Here is a 15,942-nt window from a genome sequence, read left to right as displayed (position 1 = left end):
AAGCTGCGGTATTATATCAGGAAAGACGTCGTGAATGATCACATCCGTCAACAAAAATATCTAGGCAGTTACTGGTTTCATACTTTTTGCAGGAAACGTAAAAAGTTAAGAGGTATTAATGGCAGTAAACTTAGCTATTGTGCAGGAGCAATTACGCTAGGATTTCAATTTTTCTTATCTCAAACTAATTAAACTTACGCTCTAGCTAAACTGCGCATTATTTCCAAAGACTTTTTAGCTGTATTTTTGTGTTCATATTTAAAACAGCAGTAGTCTTTTTATGTTGTGCATAGTTTGCTTTATTTACTTGCATTAGAAATTATTTTAGACTAATCATTTGACTAACATTTAGAAAAGTTTGGTAGAATCCTGTAGCAATATTGAAAGCAATAATTTTTATTTCAGTTTTTAAAATTCCATACTGAAGATAGAAAAAACAATCAACCCTTTTCTCATATAGCTTAGATTAGATCAGAGTCTTTGAGGTCTCAGTTACGTTATAAAGTTTTTACTCTGAAAGTTTAGTAATTGCCTGTTAAGCTGCAATTCTAATTTTGTCAAAGCCTTCTGATCAATGCACTGAACTACTTCTCATTTGCTTGACAATCAATCAAACTGAAGCAATGACACGGCAGCAAATTTTTACCAGTGTCAGTAAGCATAGGTCATGGTGATGTTGAGTATTACAAGAGGAGTTTAATTTTGGCTTTCATTTTGCATACGGCATTCAATTTCTCTGTTTTGATTATTTTGGCTTTATTTAGCCTTGTAGGCACAAAACTTTGCACTAAACTGATTGCACGACTCAATCAGGTTTCTCTATAATTTTTTTAAATTATTAAGGCACTGTTTATATTTTAAACTGTGATTTTGTGTTTTATGTTGGTAGACATTATGCCGCCAAAAGGAAAACCTACGGCTGCTGCAAAAAAGCCTGCTGTTGCAGCTTCTAAAACTGGAAGTAAAGTACCTCCGAAAAGTGTCGGAGCTTCAAAAAAGGGTTCAACTGCAGGTAAAAACTAACTTGTTTGAGGAAAATGTTGTTCTATGAATAATGTAATAGTAATGTAAAAAATAGTTATGATAGTGAGTTATAAAATACACACAGTTAATATAATTTACAGGCTATCATTATTTAGTGAGTTGAGATCATTGATGAAAGTACTAAACTGTTTTAGCTGGAAAAAAGCCTGAATCAAAAGTTGTTACAGCAAAAAAAGTAGACTCTAAACCAGCTGTAAAACAATGGACCAAAGAAGATGATGCCGCAAGAAAAATTCAAGTTGTTGCTCGTGGATATATCAGTCGACAAACAGTTAAGAAAATGCGCAAAGAAAAACTGGAATATGAAGCACTGATGGACAAGCTAGAAAATGAAGTAAATTGCATTTATTTACAAAATAGTGCATTTTGTTTACATGTTTTAAATATCTGGTAAAGTCATTCTTCTTTGGCAGGCATGTATCGCAGTTGCTCGGCAGAATCAACGAGAAGCCGAGGAACAAGCTAGAAAAGAAATGGAGGAAAGAAAAAGAAAAGCTGATGAAAAGAAAAGAGTCAAAAGAATGTTAGAAGCTGCATTTGATGGAGATATTAATGAGATAAATGCTATACTTAAGGAGGTTACAATTTCACATGAATCTCTTGCTTAAAAAATCACTTAGAGCAGCATAAAGATTTTTGTGGTAATAGCAAGCGTGATAATGGCAATTCTGTGAAACACAGATACAAATAATTCATTTTGCTGGAGCTTTTAAAAAGTTGCTCTAAGTATGTTGCATATGGTTGTAGGTGAGAGATTTAGATGACAGGAATAATATAGGACATGATGTCGTGGGAGAGGCTAAGCGCATGAGACATTTAATGAATATAGTAGAATGTGAGGATGCGCATGGTAACACACCTCTTTCTGAGGCAGCCAGTAAGTCAGCTTCTACATCTTTAAGACATTCACATGCTGTGACTTTTCAATAGGCTCAACTCTCAATGAAGAGATGCAGTATTAGTTAGTAGTTCACGACTGACTAGCATTAAGCTCGGGATTTCTTTCGTTTTTAATAAAATGGCCTGCAGACGGGTCTTCAAAAGGTTAGTTTTCAGGAACCAGGGGAAGTTCTAAAAATAGATAGTTTTAGTAACGTGAAAGAAACCACAGAGTATATGCGTGTTAAGCTTGGATGAAATTAACCAAAAATGCAAAAACGCCCAGCATTTACGTGGACTAACAGACAGACAATGACAAAGTGAGATTTATTAATATAGATTAGCATGCGGGTGCATGAGTCTGATATGTCTGTGCTTACAGAAGAAGAATAGATTAAATATTGGCTTACCAGACAATGGCAGACTTAGACTCATGTTAGATTGTTGGCTCTGTTACCACTCAATCATTAACTATTTTGGATTTGATACACAACTATTATTATAGCCTACTGACAAATAATCATGGATTGTGGACAGAAATAAGGTTATATGTTAAAATGATGCCAATTGATTATCCGTTGCTGTTAAATGTCCAAGCACCACCAGTATTAAGTTCAACTATGATATAAAAAAATGAAAATGCTTTTTAAACTTAGACTTGTATTATAGCTAGTACAGAGTGTCACAGGAGGTTTCAGCAACAAACATTAATTGGGTTTGTCTGCTCCTGATCTTACTCATTGACTAAGGTTTGCATAACTTCTTTTACAAGACTTTTATTTATTTACAATGAAGATATCTATTCATACAGGAACAATTCATGACCACATATGATGCTTGTCATGCTAGTTTCAGGTTTCCAGCAACCCATAATTGCTGTGTAATGCAGGCGGAGGTGATGTAGAGACGATTCGCTACTTGATAGAACTAGGGGCTGATCCAAACTCACGAGGACAGTTTCAGAGGACACCTCTTTATAGATCAGCATTTGCTGGACACATGGACTGTTGTGAGATGCTGCTGCAAAATGGAGGAGACCCTCGGCTCTACGCTGAAGACTCCCAGACACCTTCATCTGTATGTTTCTCAGCACTTTCTCTATCTCTCTATGTTCAAAGGGGGCAGCACACGTGAGCTAGTTCATGTGTGTGGCAGCACATGTGAGCTGGTTCATGTGTGTGGCAGCACATGTGAGCTAGTTTATGTGTGTGGCAGCACATGTGAGCTGGTTCATGTGTGTGGCAACACATATGAGCTGGTTCATGTGTGTTCCAGCACATGTGAGCTGGTTTGTGTGTGTGGCAACACATATGAGCTGGTTCATGTGTGTTCCAGCACATGTGAGCTGGTTTGTGTGTGTGGCAGCACATGTGAACTGGTTCATGTGTGTGGCAGCGTATGTGAACTGGTTTGTGTGTGTGGCAGCACATGTGAGCTGGTTCATGTGTGTGGCAACACATATGAGCTGGTTCATGTGTGTTCCAGCACATGTGAACTGGTTTGTGTGTGTGGCAGCACATGTGAACTGGTTCATGTGTGTGGCAGCGTATGTGAACTGGTTTGTTTGTGTGGCAGCACATGTGAACTGGTTCATGTGTGTGGCAGCACATGTGAACTGGTTCATGTGTGTGGCAGCGTATGTGAACTGGTTTGTGTGTGTGGCAGCACATGTGAACTGGTTCATGTGTGTGGCAGCACATGTGAACTGGTTCGTGTGTGTGGCAGCGTATGTGAACTGGTTCGTGTAAATGACAGCACATATATATAATGAATCGGCCCATATAGCTGGTTCATGTGTCTGGTAGCAAAATATAGCTTTGCTCTTTAGTTGATAAACAATATACATGTTCAGATATATAATGCAATATGGTAGAACATAATATAACATACGCATATAATATGGTGGAACACCTTATAACATATATAATGTGATATGGTACAACTTAGTGTAGTTTGGTGTATAAGAAAAATAATGAAATAGTACATCAATTGTTTAGTTTAATGTTACTCAAGTTGCAAGTTTTATGTGTGAAAATAATAATTTTATATTGTATTCGTTTGGTATATTAATGTAAATTTTGATGGTAAATAGCAGTTGTTTTTGCATTTTGACGTGAGTTTTGTCTGACATTTTGTCTGACATTTTCTGCCAGCATTGACAGAATTATTGATTGTTAGTATAAAGAGAATATTGTTGTAATTTTTTAATCTTTTACTTGTTAAGGGCTATAATCAATCATATAATAAAAATTATAATTTGCCTTATTTAAAATACTACAAAAAACTAAAATAACTATAAAATAATAAAAGTTGATTTCAAGTTTAAGTATATTTGCAAGGTCATTTATTTTGCTGTTTTTTAGAATTTCATCCCAATTTTAGTCATTTAAACTATCTTGTTTTCTCAATTTCACAGTTTACTAGTTTATGTTGATTATGACAAACAAAATTGTTTTTATTTGTTATATTGTTTTTCATTGATTCAAAAATAATTTTGAATAATTGCCTCATTCTATATATATAATGGCAGAGACCATAATGGCAGAGACCAAGGCAGATGCCTAGCCAATCCCAGGATTGGCGCTATAGTCGGGCCAAGTCCTGGCGCAGCAGAAAACTCGGCCATAGGTGAATCAACCTGGCCTAGCGAGTTGAGCGAATCGAGGACTAAGAAAACTCAACAAAAAAACTGACGGTCTGATACAATCGAGGGGTGGAGTTGAATGAAAGAGCATATTTATAAAAAGCGACAAGAAGAGTGCAAGAGACAGCTGATAGCTGAAAGTCTCTTGCACGTTGTTTTGATATATGCACACACACTGATCACATGTATTTATAAATATATTCATGAATCTTTAATTTTGTGGAGCAGTAAAGGGTACCAGCATTTTCCTTAACATTGGTGGCAGCGGTGGAATTGCGGATCCTAGCTCCACAAGAAGCGACGGACATTCGGATGCTCAAGACGAGGCTATCCTAAGAATAGTAAGGGGAGTGCATTGCAGACAGAGCACCCCCAGGTGAGACATCCCTGATTACGGCGAGCCGTAACTGACTAAGGGCAATGTCTTCTGAGACTGCCCTAACAAGACAAAGGAAATGGCAAAGGGCCACAACAGTGGGGTTGACTACTGGTTGCCCCAAGTCCGACAGAGCCCGAGGAGTAATAGAAAGCCAAAATGAAAGAAGTGTGTACCTACCACACTGGCTGAGATGGCGGCGAAAGAGACTTTCGCCACAGCCTATCACAAGCTTACTACAAGGCTCTAGAGGAGTACCGAGTGCCTGGAGGACAGGTTGGGCATGGTTCACCTGTCCGACCTATTCTTTAGGTCAGCTTTGACAGGTGGATCCAATGTGTCTTAGAAGACAGGTTCGAATCAGAATCAGATCAAGCCACACCAGGATGTGTTGCCAAGAGTGCACTCAGAGTTCAGCGCGGGGCCCCAGGTTGATGCACCGTTGGAAGCCCATCTTAATGGCCAGCTTGACTTGCCTTACACCCCTTCTGGTTTGATCTGACACCCCAAAAGCCTACTCCAGGAGCGTGGTCTCTCGAGGTCAGCCTCAGAACCAAGTCTGAAATTGATTGGCTGGCATGCAGTATGCCGACTCCGTACGATGACTAGTAGGCAGTCGGAAGTCTGCCTTGAAGGCAGCAGGGTTGACCCGCCATATGCTCCTTGGTCAGACAGGCGTCCAACTTAAAGGCTGGCCCAGCAAATTTAAGTGTCCAGGCCCTAGCAATTTGCCTTGCAAAGCAAGAGTATTGCAGAACCGATCAGGGCATAAGTGCTAGACCGGCCCCACTCTACTAATTACTTCCCGGAAAGTTGGAAGACTGGCCTGTCCAGTTCTTGATCGAAACCGGGTGCACTACGAATTTGCTGAGCAATCCAATCTTTGACAAGCTCTCTCAGGGTGTGAGGGACTTGTTGGAAGTGAATGACAGCCACAGTCTTATGGGCAATATAACTCGGCTGCCATTCTACAGAGTCATGCCACTGCTCATATGGCTCTAAGATGTAAAGACCGAGGAGTTTTTTTGTCGTGAGTCACATCAACAAGGATGCCATCTTCGGGATGCCGTTCTTAGTGGCACACCAGTGCGCAATGGAATTCCAACAGCCGGTACATGTCGTTTTCATGGATAGTCTGCCCCTGACCTGGACAGACAGACATGGCCAGTCTGTTGGAACTACTGCCCGTTAGGGGTGATAAAGGGCTGTTCGGGTAGGCCGCTATTGACTACAAGTTTGAACTAGCCTCAGCCAAGGAGAAGCATAATTAAAAGGTGCCTCAACCTCGTAGACCAACTCCTACACCTCCAAACCAGCATTATGGTCGGCATTCACACAGGAATGGAAGACCACCAGGTGGATGACAAACCATCCTTTTCTGGCTTGGGTGTCGCACCGCCGAGTACGAATACGCCAAATATAGGGGTGCTAGCTTATTTGGAAAACCTGCTTACAGCAGTTCGGTGAAGCTGCATGAAACCAGTAAAAGGCTGAGTGGCTGTCACAGTTGATGACACGCTATCAGGGTACATTCAGCATCAGCGATGTTGGTCGAATCTTCGAGGTGGAGCATTCTATTGCGCTAAAGACTGAATAAGGGAACCCGGTCCATCCAGCAGCTTCTACACCAAGTGAGACCGAAGGCTGAGTGCCAAGTTTAAATGCTGCTGAGCAAGGAACTCATTGAGCCAGAGGTACCTAAAGCTCTTCACAGGTGTTGGTCTAAAAGAAAACGGCAAGTCGCAGTTCACTACTGACAACTAAGGGTGACTATATGCTGTAACTGAGCAGAATGCTTACCCCTTTTCCCAAAATGATGACAGCCTCGATGCCTTGACTGGCAGCAAGTACTTTAGTACACTGAATCTGGTCAGTGACAAAAGGCAAGTACCCTCGGACACTAATGCACAGGAGAAGTTGGCGTGTGCTGCCCATTCCGGTCTTTTGAAGTATAAGATCTTATGTTTATCTGTGCTGGCCACCTTCTAAAGACTAATAAAACGTGTGCTACACAATTTGCATTGTACTATGTTGCTGCTGTATTTGAATGACATCATCGTCATCAATCCTGACTTCGACACCCATCTGCAGTGGCTGGAGGAAGCATTCCAGCATTTGAAGGAAGCCAGGCTCCAGCTGAAACTCTCAAAATGCGAGCTGCTCCAGTCACAGGTGCGATACTTAGACCACGTAATTAGCTCTGAGGATGTATCTGCTGATCAAGAAAAGACGCAGGTGGTCCAAGACTGGTCGACCCCCAGAAGGCTCATGGAGTTGCAAGGTTTTTTTGGGTACGGTAGACTACTACTGGTAGGGTATACCTAGCTTCGTTACCACAGCATGACCTTTGCACCGGTTGACTGGCAAAGGCGAGAAGTGGATTTGAGGCAAGGAAGCGCAGACCACCTTTGAGGAGCTGAAGGAGCATCTGTCCTCAGCTTTTGTACTGGGCTACTCTGATCTAAGCTGCTCGTATATCTTGGATACGGATGCCAGTTGCTGTGGAGTGGGTGCTGTGCTGTCACAGGTATAAGAAAGGGCCAAGAGAGTGATGGCTTTTTTCAGCAAGACTCTGGCACCTGCGGAGAAGAATTAGGCCTACTGTGCAACCTGGTTGGAAGCTTGTTGTAGTAAAAGCCCTGAAGCATTTCCAGTCTTACCTGTACAGTCAGCCATTTGTTTTGCATACAGATCACGCTTCTTTTCATTGACTATGCCGGCGAAAAGAGCTTTCAAACCACATGGCCAGGTGACTAGAAATTCTAGATGAGTTTCAGTACACTCTGAAACATCAAACCGGACTTCATCACAAGAATTGCGATGAGTTCAGCCAACAGACTTGTGAGAACTACCGGCAGTGCGAGCTCATCGAACTGAGAGACAAAGAACTGATTCACAAGGAGCTTGCCATGAAGGGCTAGATCTCGTTGGACAGACTCGAGGGAAGCCCAACAGCTGTATCAGGAGTTGCCAGGACCATTCATGAAATGGCCGAATGCATCGGCTTGTTCGCTACAGTGGCAGCTAGAGAAGTTGGCTCAGAAATGACCAAAGCATCCCTGGAACTCTGTGACACGGCTCCGGTGATGACTTGGGATGATGCCGACAAGCAGATGGCTCAGATGCAAACTGTTGGCTGAAAACCGATAGCCACAATGTACCATGCCATCACTCAAGCAGAAGAATAGATGCGGGATCTGTTTGAGCTGGGAGGACAGAAACTTCGGCTGCTACACAAGATCCTGTCATTCCTAGATCATGACTGAATGAGGTAATGAAGGTTCAGACTTCCCCTATGGCCAGCCTCGGTGGTGCACGGTTTGTCCACCAGCTATCAAAAAGACAGCCGTTTGGTGGACTCACACTCTTGCTTACTCTTGGGTGGGCAGAACAATCAGCCAACTGAGACTGACCTGGTTCAGTTCGCCAAAAGGAATGATGCTTTTGGTGAAGAGACTGATTTAAAGCTGTGAGGTCTGTCAAGCAACAAAGCATTGTGGCACCAAGATAGCTGGTGGTAGGCATAAACTCTATGTCAAACACTTTTGGCAAAAGGTGGCCAAGGACTATATGGGACCAGTGCTAAAAACACCGAGAGGAAAGAAGTGGATCCTGGTGCTCACAGACCACTTCACGAGATAGCAAAATTCTCTGGATTTCCTTGAGGCCACGGCATCCGTGGAGCAAATGTGTTGGATCAACGAGTGTTCTGCTACATAGGCCAGCCAGAGCAAACTTTCTAGTGACCGAAAAGGATGGTGCTTTAGCTGAGCTGTCTCCATGGGCAAATTTGTTTTACGCAGAGACACTTATAGATTATTCCCTTTAAGGAAATGCCGAGCAGTGAATCGAGTGAGGCAACCCTTGAAATTTATGAGCGTCTTGACTGGGTAGAGAGAGTGGAAAGAGTCAAATTGTTGAGCTGAGGCAGATCTCTTACTTAACAGAGACTGAGCACATCGGGACATCGGCCTCTGCCAAAATATCGACTCAGAAGTTACGCGTCCAGATAGAAAAGCAGCCTGCCGAGCCAAAGAAAGAGATCATTTTTACGAAGGATGGAAGCTCACATGGAAACAGGTTGCTGAGGTGTTATATGAGCCTGAAACTTGTCGACAACATATCATTCAGCACTTTGACGTGTACGTGTGCCCCTGTTGTTGGCAGCATGTCTCTCGCAATCAGATTATGTCACATCGGAAGGCACGTGGGGACGCCGGGTGTACGGATGCACTCTACTTGGTGGATGAGTTCGAGTGGTGTCCCTTTCTACAGGCCTCTCTATGAAGTCGTGTACTTCTACTCTGACCTTGGCTGACTACCCCTTTAGAGAGCCAGCAGCTAAGTCAGTGTGGATAACAGGCACGTACCCAACAGAAGGAGAGCGAACTCGCCAGAGTTCAAGCCGACTCGGCGATTGCAGGTTGCTCCTGTATGATCCATCCTGTTTGAATTGCCCAAGCCTCAGGCTGCAAGCCCACCTTCCAAAAAGAAGAGGACGAGAGACTGGCCCTAGTGTCACCCTGTTAGATTGAGGGATCGAGTGCAGGAGGCTCGGACATGGGCTGAGTGTTGTGCCGCGAGGTTGATCCGCCTCTCAGAAGTACCTACAGCTGATGAGCCCCTTTATTACTGGCAGAAGAAAAGAGCCTACCTGCTGTTAGAGAATAGTCACCGCTGGTAGGAGCTGGTCCCTTGCACTGCCAGTTTGGTACGACCCAGAGGCTGACAGGAAATGACTGAGTTTTCGCCAAATCCTGGGTCCAGTGACTGAAGTTTGGGGCACGAAAGCACTAGTTCTGGTCCCAACAACTCTTGCTAAATGGACAGACACCAAGGCCTTCACTGGGGTGAGAGTGTGATGACAGAGCGTAGAGATCGGGGCTGGCTGTTTAGCCAATCTTAGGACCAACACTATAACCGGATCAAGTCCCTACACAGCAGGAGACTCTGCCGTAGATGAATCAACTTGGCCTACCAAAGTTGAGGAGACATAGGATCAAGAGAAGCCAACAAAAAAACCGATAGACTGATACGATCAAGAGGCAGAGCTTAACGAAAGAGTCTAACTATAAAAGGAGACAAGAAGAGTGTAATAGACAGAGATAACTGGCAGTCTTTCACATGTTGTTCTGATGTACACGCTGTACACACTGATCACATGTATTAATATATATATTCATGAAATATCTTATTGCTTGCACACAATGTCTTTAATCTTGTGGAGTAGTAAAGGGAACCAGCAGTTTTATTTACATATAGTAATGTATACATACACATATGTATATTTTTATTTTTCAAGGTTGGCCAAGGTTGTTAAATAGTAATCAAGTCACAAGCTCGTTTATGTCTCAGGCATGCTTGAAGAAAGCAAAAATAGAATCTGAAATTTGTATTTGTGTCGGTCTGGGCCTACAACAACAGTCTAAATTTCCATTATATTGGCTTGTATAAAGTTGGATGCAGCTGACTATAACGTGCATTGACTATTATTATCTATTATATATCTATGTATATTCTATATTATATATTTATTATCTATTATTGACTATTATTATCATTTGAAGACCACAAAACCCACCTTAAATTTTGCCAATAAATTAATACAAAATTTTTTATATTCTCATGCAATCATTGTGATATGTAATGTTTACATACAGTACATCTGTAAAAGGTAAGTGAATGAAACTCATATAGCATTTCTCTATAATCATGTTGTTACATTCATGGCAAAAATGTTCATTCATAGAGTCATGGTTTTCCGATTTCATATTGTTTAGACATCACCTTGTGACGCTTATATATAGAGATAACCGTCAACGCTTTTACATCATAGGTAACTCTTTGAAAAATGCTTTAGGTTGCTTCTATCGACGCAGTAAAAGAGATATTTGAAAACTGGGACATCTCACTCACTGATGAGCTGCTTACAAAAATAGATGGTGCAAAAGAGCGAAGGAAGGAACAAGAGCGCGCAAGAAGGGAAGCGGAGATGAGTGAATTGGACAGACAACTCTCTGACGCTCAGAAAGAATATGAAGCGCACCAGAAGACACTCAATGCTCTTTACTGCGAACTCAACAAGAGAATAGATGAACACGACACTGCTCCAGCGCTCGGTTTTCAAAAACCAGAGATTACTCTCCAGGTTGAACTCTTTATTTGTTTCATTTTGTTCATTGGTAATTTTAGGGCAGCTTCGTGTGTTGAATAACCTATTAACTTTGTTGTCAAAAATGATATTGCATTCTGCAGGCCATCCAAGATGCTGAAGACAAGCTGGAAATCGCTAAGGTAGATTTTGAAGCCTCCAAGGAAAAGATAAGCAAGCTCAAGTTGTTGCAGCAACAACACAAAAAGGAGGAGATAGGTGAGTCTGCGGAACATCCGATATGTTGTAAATTTGAGATCATTTGCTGGCAGCTGATGTCTCATGTTCTCATAGGTGATTAATTAGTGCAGGTGGTAGAGTGTCTATCAGTCTGTTGAAAGCAATCTGTTTTCTTAACCTCTAAGCGTGACTTCAAACAGATAAATGCGGCTATTATTATAGTAAGGATTCATGTCCGTATTACTTGGTACATGCTGATTTCCTAAGTACTCTGCTCAAAGATTTATGATTATTCATTAACCCTCTGTGAGTAAAATCTTTGTACTATTTGTTAACTTTCATTCTTTAAAGCTGTAACAAGGGTTTGAAGATTTTGCCGTTGCATGCTGGTTTGAATTAAAAGAAGATTTTATGATTGTCTCTATGAAATTTCAAAAAGGAATACAATCTTATTTATACGCCTTTTTAATTTTTATTGCTATAATATTACAGTTAATTGAGTGAGTCAAATTGTAGTTTAAGAATGGGGTTTAGATTGAGTTAGCAGACTGTGTAAATGTTATTGTCTGAGTGTTAGCTTCTTCTTTAAGTGAGTATAATCAACATGTTTGTTGTGGCATATTTAAAAATATGAGATTAGAGAACAAAGGCTAAAGTGTAAAGATTTTGAGACGTATATGTTTAGCTGTTGTTGTGAATATACAAGCTTTAGAAAGTTTATGATTTGTGTTCATAGTTGTATTCAACAACGTCATCTCTATGATTTTATTAGTCAGTAGAGACTAACGACTCCTAACTGCTCATGCTTTCCATCAATCCACTATTGATCCACATTGGAGAGCACCCTGTTATTACTCAGTCTCTAGAGTTGTTAGCCTGTATATTATGGTGGTCTACCACATTCTACTGGTTTACCCAAACAAGGCTTAATTCATGTAGTTTGTCAACTGGCCTTGAGTCCTTGACTGTCTGGAGTGGCTGGAGGTTCAAACTGAACTTATACGGTTTTTTTGGAGTACATGTGTTGGCATTTCTAACATGCCATATACTGTGTGATTGACTGGCGAGTTAAGTATATTTTTGACCTGCTGTCTCATTTGGTCTGGATTAAGTATAATTGCGTTATCGCATTCATTATGCAAACAATGCTAGTACACTTTGAACAAAGCTTTTGAATAAACATTTACTGAGTAGAGTATTACTAGAGCAGGTGAGTGAGGGTTAGGTGATTAACTAGTTGTTGCTAGGGTTCTGCTAACACTGAAGGTTTGCTCTCACTTGTGGTACAGTATGCCTCCTAAAGCTTCTAAACCCGCTTTAAAACGTGCTACTAAAAAGACGACCACTACCGGGAGTAAAACGACTGCAACAAATAAATCAGCTGCTAAGAAAGCTGAGCCTGTAAAAACGGCAGCTGCGGAATCAGCTGCTGCTTCTACTGAAGAAACTAAAGGTATTGAACGGCGACTGCAGAAAGCAATATACATGTAGTAAACTGGACAGATTACTTGCTGCTGTTGTTGTTTTATAACCTCCATAGTTAACATCTTATTGTATGTCAATTTCTGGCTCTTGCACATTGTGACAAGTTCAAAAAACAATCAGCTCACTTTTTGAAAATGTCTAAAGTTTTTTAAACACTTGAGATGTGTTTACATCGTAACATTAATATCACGATTCTTGTGTGCAGCGTCTGAAGGTCTCCAGCTTCCTGGCTTGGCAATAAACATCAGAGAGCTTCCAGACATCATATTCAGAGATGTGGGAGACAAAGTCAAGGCCTCTGGCAAGTAAGTGTAATTTATTAGTTATGTTGACTAGAATATATAATGTGTATTTACAAAGGGTTGTGTCTAAAAGCAGAATATACGTGTAAATAAACATGAAAATGATAGAATTTCTTGTGTACGACTGTTTTCTCAGTGTCAAACATACAAACATGTAAACAATTTTGCATTTGTCTCTAAATTTTTTCAACTCCTTTTAAACCAATATCAAGATGCTATTATGCTGCATTGTTTTAACAAACATCTTTTGTTGTTATGGTTACTAACAGGATAACTACTAATTTCACAGTTTGGTGATTTACCAGATATATCAATTAAGCATGGTCCTTTTGTATTTGAAGTATGACCAAATTACATATCTGATCTTTATGTTTTGCACTAGTATTATTATTATTCAATGAGAAACAACTACATGCTTAATTGTACATCTTACTGACACACTTAAAACATGTAATTCCATTACCACTACATCTAATTCACTGATGAAATACATCGGTTATTCAGAAAGTCCTTTTCCTGAAATCAAACTTGTTGTCAACTTTTTTTTCTTTTGTTCAAATTACATTTATGTTTTGATGACACATCATGAAACGCATTTTTTCATGACGTGTCATTAAAACAGATGATTAAAAAAATTGATATTGATACCAAATAATATTCGAAAAAGAAGAAAAATCGATATTCACCTATTGCCCATATTCAATAATCTGGTAAATCTAGTTAGACCTAAGTTCACTCCTTCGAAAAAGCATTTAATACTGTTATTCTGTGTGGTTTGTCTATAGCAAAGAAAAACTTAATTAGTCTGAGAATTTGACAAGGAACAAGCTCTATTTGTTGCAATGTCTAAATAGCCTGGGCACCTTGTAGATGGCCGATGATAATTGACACAACAACTCAAGCGTCAACCTATCTGCGGTACCAAGACACAAACTATCTCAACGCCCTTGTGCCTAAGGACATGCACACGGAAACCATCAGACTCGCCTTGATTGGTTCTCTTAGATTTGGTAAACCTCTTATCATAGACATGATGGAGGTAGATATGTATGAGACAATCTCTGACAGAATGGATGAGTTGCTTCCTGGTCTCTTGGGCATGCTTATGGATAAAACCATCATGAAGGAAGACAAGTATGTTCATTCATTTTGTTAACATTACACTTTATTAACAGCTGTGTTATGGTATAATTGAGTAATTGTACAGCTATGTTATGATATAATTGAGTAATTATACATCTATGCCATGATATAATTGAGTAATTGTACATCTATGTTATGATATAATTGAAAAGTAGTACAGATAAATGTAGGTTGAAGTGCACTTGAGCCACAAAACAACTACAGTTATATTATGTTACAGTTGAAATATAGTACAGCAATGTTACGATGAAAACTGATGCGCTTAAGATATGAAACAGTTCATTTTGTTTCATATGATTTGTGCTAGTGGAATGTCCGGCGTTGCATCTGTATTAAAAAAACAGCTTATAAACAATGGCAGTTAATGTAGTTGCCACTTCCTGTTAGCCTGGCACATTGCCAATGATTAATTTGAGCACGCTAGTATCTATATTGCTAAACTTACTGATAAGAGCCATGAGAGCAAGCTTTAGCGGCGTTGCGCCGTCACATAATGCAGAGTCACTACGTGTATTTTAACCTAGATAACCACTCATATCACCCAATGAATCTAATGAATCTCGCATAGCTCTATTGGTTAGCTTATTGCCTGGTGAAAAGGAGGTTCAAATCGAATCTTCAAATCACTTTAGAGTGTTTTCTAAAAGCTATTCTTTTACCAGGCCAACTATATATTTATGCACTTTTAACAGTTATATGAAGCTGGTAAAGGAAGTAGATGGTGAAATGTACTCCAAACAGAATTTTAGTCCAACAAGACTCGAAAACTTTCAGGTTATCTTCATATCAAAGAATATATTTCCATCAGAGAAACTGCTCAGCATGACCTACACCCTCCGCATACACGTACCTGAGTGAATACCGCTCCTCTTCCTGCTCTGTTATTTCTGTATACCAGCATCCTTAGTTACTAAATACTAGGAAGATATTGATGTAGATTTATTAGCACATCCCTTAGTAGTTTATTTATTTTCTTTTTTCAAGTTCAAAATTTTTTCTCAAACCGTCCTATTTCATTCAGGTTTCAATACTTATTTAGGATTTATTTGGTTTATGTAGTGCTTTTCAAATTTTAATGTGAGTTTATTTTGGTGTGAAATTATTTACTATAATAAACTGCAGAAGGTACAGTAATGTAAAACATTCTCAAACATTTTCACTCACAGAATTTTCCTGGCTTCTTTATTATGCTATACAAGAAACTAAAGTTGTAAAGCGTCAGAAGTACTGGAACGCTTGTGACGTATTATATATTTACATATATATATATATATATGGTATACTAGCTGTACAACCCGGCGTTGCGTGGTTGATAAAAAAGTCTTTGGACAGAAAATTTATTTGTATTTAACATATAACAACATTTGCCATTCTAACTTTCAAACTACATATCATGAGAAAAGTGTTTTGTGTAATTGAAATAAATTAACAGAAAAATAAAAACAACTGTAAAGGTTTTCAAACTTTGTCAAACAACTTTTAAACTTCATATCATGAGGAAAAAGTTTCGTGCGGGTCTAATAAATTAAAAGTGTGAATGTGAAATAATTAGCAAGTAATAGCTAAATTAAGTCGGTTTTGCTACGATTACAATAAAAGATGATTCGGTAATGATACAACTAATACAAACTGAGAAAACTAAATAAAAATCCTGAATATGTAGAAGTATTAATAACAATTATTGCATAGAAGTGTGTTTGTGCGTGTTTGTGCGTGTGTGTGTGTGTGTGTGCGTGCG

General features: G+C 39.8%; 1 protein-coding gene across 1 annotated transcript; it reads left to right on the top strand.

Moving 5' to 3' along the window:
• Positions 1–69: 69 nt before the first annotated feature.
• On the top strand, positions 70–15,345 carry LOC137400431 (IQ motif and ankyrin repeat domain-containing protein 1-like). Its single transcript, XM_068086761.1, has 11 exons — positions 70–112; positions 890–1,012; positions 1,179–1,378; positions 1,458–1,622; positions 1,792–1,921; positions 2,813–3,000; positions 10,804–11,091; positions 11,199–11,313; positions 12,965–13,064; positions 13,932–14,195; positions 14,897–15,345. The coding sequence occupies exons 2-11, from the start codon at positions 895–897 to the stop codon at positions 15,060–15,062; spliced, it is 1,734 nt and encodes a 577-aa protein (XP_067942862.1). The 5' UTR covers positions 70–112; positions 890–894; the 3' UTR covers positions 15,063–15,345.
• Positions 15,346–15,942: the final 597 nt, after the last annotated feature.

Source organism: Watersipora subatra, chromosome 1 (assembly GCF_963576615.1).
Source record: "Watersipora subatra chromosome 1, tzWatSuba1.1, whole genome shotgun sequence".
Taxonomy (NCBI): domain Eukaryota; kingdom Metazoa; phylum Bryozoa; class Gymnolaemata; order Cheilostomatida; family Watersiporidae; genus Watersipora; species Watersipora subatra.
Note: the sequence above shows the minus strand (reverse complement) of the source record. Positions and strands in the feature narration are given on the sequence as shown.

Bases quoted from the DNA above. Each gene is read 5' to 3' on its own strand.
- LOC137400431 (XM_068086761.1), top strand. From the start codon at position 895: ATGCCGCCAAAAGGAAAACCTACGGCTGCTGCAAAAAAGCCTGCTGTT. The intron at 11,092-11,198 runs GTTGAACTCTTT...TGCATTCTGCAG, and splicing joins AACCAGAGATTACTCTCCAG to GCCATCCAAGATGCTGAAGA. The intron at 11,314-12,964 runs GTGAGTCTGCGG...TCTTGTGTGCAG, and splicing joins ACACAAAAAGGAGGAGATAG to CGTCTGAAGGTCTCCAGCTT.